Raw genomic sequence first — 5,081 nt, forward strand, 5'->3', positions numbered from 1 at the left:
TTATATATATATATAGTAGGCAGCTAGAACTATCACTCAGTTGGAAAGACTTGAAAGTTGCCAGCACTTGGTGACCGCTGAAACAGAAGTAAATGAGATACCTCTAGGAAAGAGTACAGATGATAAGGCCAGAGGATAGAAGGTGGAATTCTGGAAAATATTGCCATTTAAAAGATGACAGAGACTCATCAAGGAAAAGAAGAAAAGGGGAGATAGAGAGTGGTGTCTTAGAAATCAAGAAAAGAGATAGTTTCAAGGAGAGTAGCAGTCGACTTGTCAAATGTTAGATCAAATATGGGGACTGAGAAGAGGTCGTTGGATTTGGTATGAAAGAGGATTTTTAATTGTTTGGGCCATCAATGTCACATAGCAATTGGGATTTTATGAGTCAACGAAGATGAAGGAAAAGGGAGTCTCTCTTTCAAGGAGTCTAACAGTGGAGAGAAGAACATAGGTAGTGTTTGTAAATAACAACGAGGTGACCTAAACATGTTTGAAGGTTGTAGGAAGATACGAGAGGAAGAGATTGAAAAATACTAAAGAGACAATGAGGTATAATGAAACAGCATAGGTTTGAAACCTGGGTTTAAATCAATAGGCTGCCACTTAACAGCAATCTGGGCAAGTCCAAATCACTCTGATCTCTAGATTCTTCAAGTGTAAAAGTGGAGGTAATAATAGCTATTCAGAGGGATGCTGGGAGGGCTTTTTAAATACAGAATTATATGTAACATTCTTAGACAACACCTAATCTCAGAACAGGTCTTTGATAAGTGGTTGTTTTAAGAAGGAATAAGGGATAATTGATGGAGCAAGGTTTAGGAAGTGATGGGGAACAGGAATAGAAGGTGGCAGAGTTAGTCCTCTGAGATAGGAAGAAACTCCTGAAAAGTAGACTATGCCTCAGTAATGTCTACTTCCTTAGCACCTAGTCTAGTCCCTAGTATATAACATATATTCAGTAAATGTTTATTGAGTAAAGGGGTGAAAACATCAATAGGATTTAGTATTGGGAATGTTACGTGGAATTGAACATTATCTTCAAATGCTTGGAAGAAGAATTAAGTTTACTATATATATGTTTTCAGAGGGCAGAATGAAAACCAAGACACTTAGTTCAACATAAGGAAAAGCTTCCTAAGAATTAAAGCTTTCTGAAATTAAAATGAGAGTCTACCAAGGTAGCAGTTCATCATCACAAGAGGTATTTCAAGTAGAGAGCCATAAGATATAGTTGTAGTAATGTGTGTGGGTTTTCATTTTGACAAACTTGGATTTGATCCCTGATTTTGTTGCTTTCCAGCCATGGAACCATGAACAAGATGCTTAAAAATGCTCAAGTCTCCAGGTCTTCTACAACAAAGAGTAGTTGTAAAGATTAGAGGAAATTATGCATGAAAAAAATGCCTGACTCAATACATTAAAACAATAATTATTTCAGACTAGAGAACCCTTTACTCCAATATTGTAAGAAGGATTCATATACAGGACAGTGGATGGGACTAGACATTTAAAATACTTCTCTGAATTCTAAGGTTCTGTTAGTATAATAAAGCTGCAGTGACCACGGTCATACATCTAGTAGGTTTCGGAACCTTACATAAAGCCACTGCACCACAGTGTCAGGGAGAGACTAAGATACAGGTCTCCCCACTCTGAACTCATTGTTTTCCCCATTGTGCCAAAGGCACAGACCAGTAAAGGCAAAATGTTAGGACTTAGTAGGCAAGAAGAGCTTTTCCAAGCATTTTCAAACCATATCAAGCAGGCCTCTCCTCCCTTGGTTTAAGGTTTGAAAGCTGTAGAAAGGAGTTTTTAAAGACAGCATGTTAGAAAACAGTTGTAAAACACCCACACTGGAAAAACAGAATTGATTCCTAACTTGGAAGCTTTTTTCTATATCTCTTTCTGTACCCTTGGTTTATACCTTAGTATCATCCCATTTTTCTAATCTGTTCCTCAAAAGGCAAGTTTATGGAACTGAAATCCATGTTTAAAAATATACATATTAAAATCTACCCCTCAAGCCAGTTGCCCTCAATTGAATTTTAAAGTTGTTAGTTCCTCTAACTTTTCATTCTTCAAGACAGCTGTTCTCTTAAAAATTAAAGACTAAAGCAAGACTGTATATAACAGGTACCATGGTCTCCCAAAAAATTTATCTTAGAGCTTCATATTAAATGGTTAGGAGGGTCATAAAGTTCTATTCTAACTGTGGTAAATTCTATTTCTCCAAGATCGACATCATCCATAGATGCAGTAAACATTGATTATGTCTCCTATAAAGCAGGTCAAGTCCTCTAAATAATACCAAGAATACAAAATTAAACATGTAGTTCTTGCCTTCAAATAATTCATGATCTAATGGTAAGAAAGACAAATACATGGTTACAATATAATTTAAAAGCTAAAAGAAAAGCTTTATTATTTAAAGCAAGATCTGACAAACTCCAACCCTCAAGTCAAATCTGGCCTGTCTCTTATTTTTATATAGCTAATGAGCACAGATGTTTTTATACTTGTACATGGTTGAGGGGAAAACTTAAAATAATGAAATAGTATTTCGTTCAAATTTCAGTGTTCACAAACAACGCACACTCATTTAATTATGTGTTGTCTGTGGCCACTTTGGTTCCACGATGGCAGAGTTGAATAGTTGTGACAGAGCCCATATGGCCTCCAAAGTCTAAAATGTTTACTGTCTTTACAGAAAATGTTTGTTCACCTCTGACTTAAAGGATTCATTGCAACAGATATTCAATGTAGTACATACAAAGCATTATGAGTTCATGCAAACATTGCTTAACTGAACATGACTGAAGTGAATGGTTCTCTCTTTAAAATATCCCAGAAGAGAATAAAGTAGTTGTGCTCTGAATACATACCTAGAATCCTTAGTGCAGTGGGCAGCTGTGAGGACCCAGCGATCTCTCACTAAGCTTCCCCCACATACATGAGCAAGAATTTTGCCATATTGAATCTGCAGGCTAACTATCCAAGGCCATGCACCAATTTGAGCATCTGTGCCCCCTATAATCCGAGGTCTTTTCAACCCATCAGCAAGTGGTGCTATTCCACAATCTAAAAATAAAAAAGATATATTACTTGGACTGAACATATAATGTGTATTACTTCCTAATCTTAACACATTAATGTAATCTTTTAAATTCCTGTTTTAAAAACTGATTAAGCAAGCTGGACACCTAAAGCATGCCCATATTTTGAGGCGGGAAAAAAAATTAAGATAAACATGTCTGAATTAATTACTTACAAATAAAAAGACATTAAATGAACAGAATTCATTAATTTAAAAATTCTGTCCCCAAGTATAAAAACGTGATGTTTCTTTGGCCAGGTGTCACGTTCTTCTCTGTATGAAATGGCGATTTAAGACCCTGGTACTGGTGAATCAACAGCTACAAGTTCTAATACTTGCCGTTTAACTTATTGGGTTAATTTTTCTCAATTGTAGTATGAAAAGGTCATCTAATAGACCTTTCAACTCTAGATTCCAATGAATTATTAATCTGTACAATGGAAATGACACCCCCCGGAAAGTTTTGAGCACATCTAGATGCCCCACACAAGTGAATGGCCTATTTACTATTACTGCTGCTGTACTCATTATAATTGGATGCTGAGGCCTGTAAATTTTTAGTTAAAGGCAGTTGGAACGACGGAAAAGGAGAGACCCAAAATCAAACACTATAGAAGTGAGCAGGAGGCAAGGGAGACTGTCTAAACAGAACTAACAGACACTGCCCTCTGCTTCCAACCCTTCCTTTTCCTGAGCCCGGCGCCCCTTCTGCTGCCTGGGTCGCCCCCGCACAGCCTCGGGCCACCGTGGACCACTGGCCTGTCCCCAAGGAGGGCCGCGCCTGCTCCCTTCTGAGACCAAGTAGTGTTCTGAGTATAAGAGAGGGCTCCCCACAAACAGCAGCACCGCGCTCAGCAGCGCCGGCCCCATTTCAGAGCTCCAGTCGGGCAAGATGGCGGTGAGCACGTCGGGCCACGACCCGGACCACGAGGTGTGCGAGGCGGCAGAGGCGGGGAGGGGCGCGCGGTGGCCCGTGGGGCCGGCCGAGTTGCCCGGATGAGTCCTGCTTCCGGAAGGTGTTCAAGTTGGGAGATTCTGGACCCTCTGGGGCGCTACTAGTTCTGGCTTTCATGGCCAGGAAGGCTTCTAGAAGTAAGGGCTTCTAAGCGGAGGTGGGGAAGCTGAGAAAAGCCTTTGCCAAATCCAAGGTCATCTAGATTTTCTCCTGTTACCTTCTAAGAGTTTTATACTTTTGTGTTTTACATTTAGGTTTGTGATCCATTATGGGTTAATTTTTGTGAAGCATGGTAAGGCCTTTGTCTAGATTTTTTTTTTTTCCCATACAGATGTCTAATTGTTCTAGCACTTTTTATTGAAAAGATTGCCTTTGCTCCAGTGTATTACCTTTGTTCCTTTGTCGAAGGTCGGTTGACTATATTTTTGTGGGTCTCTTTCTGGGCTCTCCATTCTCTTCCACTGATTTATTTGTTGGTTCTTTCACTAATACCACCCTGCCTGGTACTCAGTTCTCCAGCTTTGTTCCTCTCCTTCAATATTGTGCTGTCTATTCTGGGTCTTCTTCCTTTCTGTATAACCTTTAGAATTGGTTGATATCCACAAAAATAACTTGCTGGAATTTTGACTGGGTTTGCCCTGAATCCGTAGACCAAGTTGGGAAGAACTGCCATCTTGACAATATTATCTTTTTATCCATTAACATAGAATATCTTTCCATTTATTTAGTTCTTTGATTTCTTTTATCAGAGTTTTGTAATTTTCTTCGTGAAGTTCTCCTATACGTTTTGTTAGATTTATATCTAGGTTATTTTATGTTGGGGGATGCCAAGGTAAAATGGTATTATTTTGAAATTTCAATTTATAACTGTTCATTGCTGGTATATATGAAAGCAGTTGACTTTTGTATATTAACCTTGTATTCTGTAACCCTTCTGTAACCACTTTTTAGTTCCAGGAGTTTCTTTGTAGAATCTTGGATTTTCTACATAGACAATCATGTCATCTGTGAACAAAGACATTTCTTCCT

At 38.7% G+C, this 5,081-nt stretch overlaps 1 protein-coding gene across 1 annotated transcript in view; it reads right to left on the minus strand.

Annotated features, from left to right (window-relative positions):
• The window catches only part of TMPRSS12 (transmembrane serine protease 12), a gene marked incomplete at its 3' end in the record, with an annotated part of 19,633 nt that extends 15,666 nt beyond the window's left edge, over positions 1-3,967 (minus strand). Inside the window, exons 1-2 of the mRNA XM_006916898.1 lie at positions 3,754-3,967; positions 2,886-3,081 (exon numbers count right to left, since the gene is read on the minus strand). Of these exons, the coding sequence (XP_006916960.1) occupies positions 2,886-3,081; positions 3,754-3,967 (410 nt within the window). The remainder of the gene's footprint in view (positions 1-2,885; positions 3,082-3,753) is intronic.
• Positions 3,968-5,081: the final 1,114 nt, after the last annotated feature.

This window comes from Pteropus alecto, unplaced genomic scaffold, assembly GCF_000325575.1.
Source record: "Pteropus alecto unplaced genomic scaffold, ASM32557v1 scaffold196, whole genome shotgun sequence".
In the NCBI taxonomy this organism is placed as follows: Eukaryota; Metazoa; Chordata; class Mammalia; order Chiroptera; family Pteropodidae; genus Pteropus; species Pteropus alecto.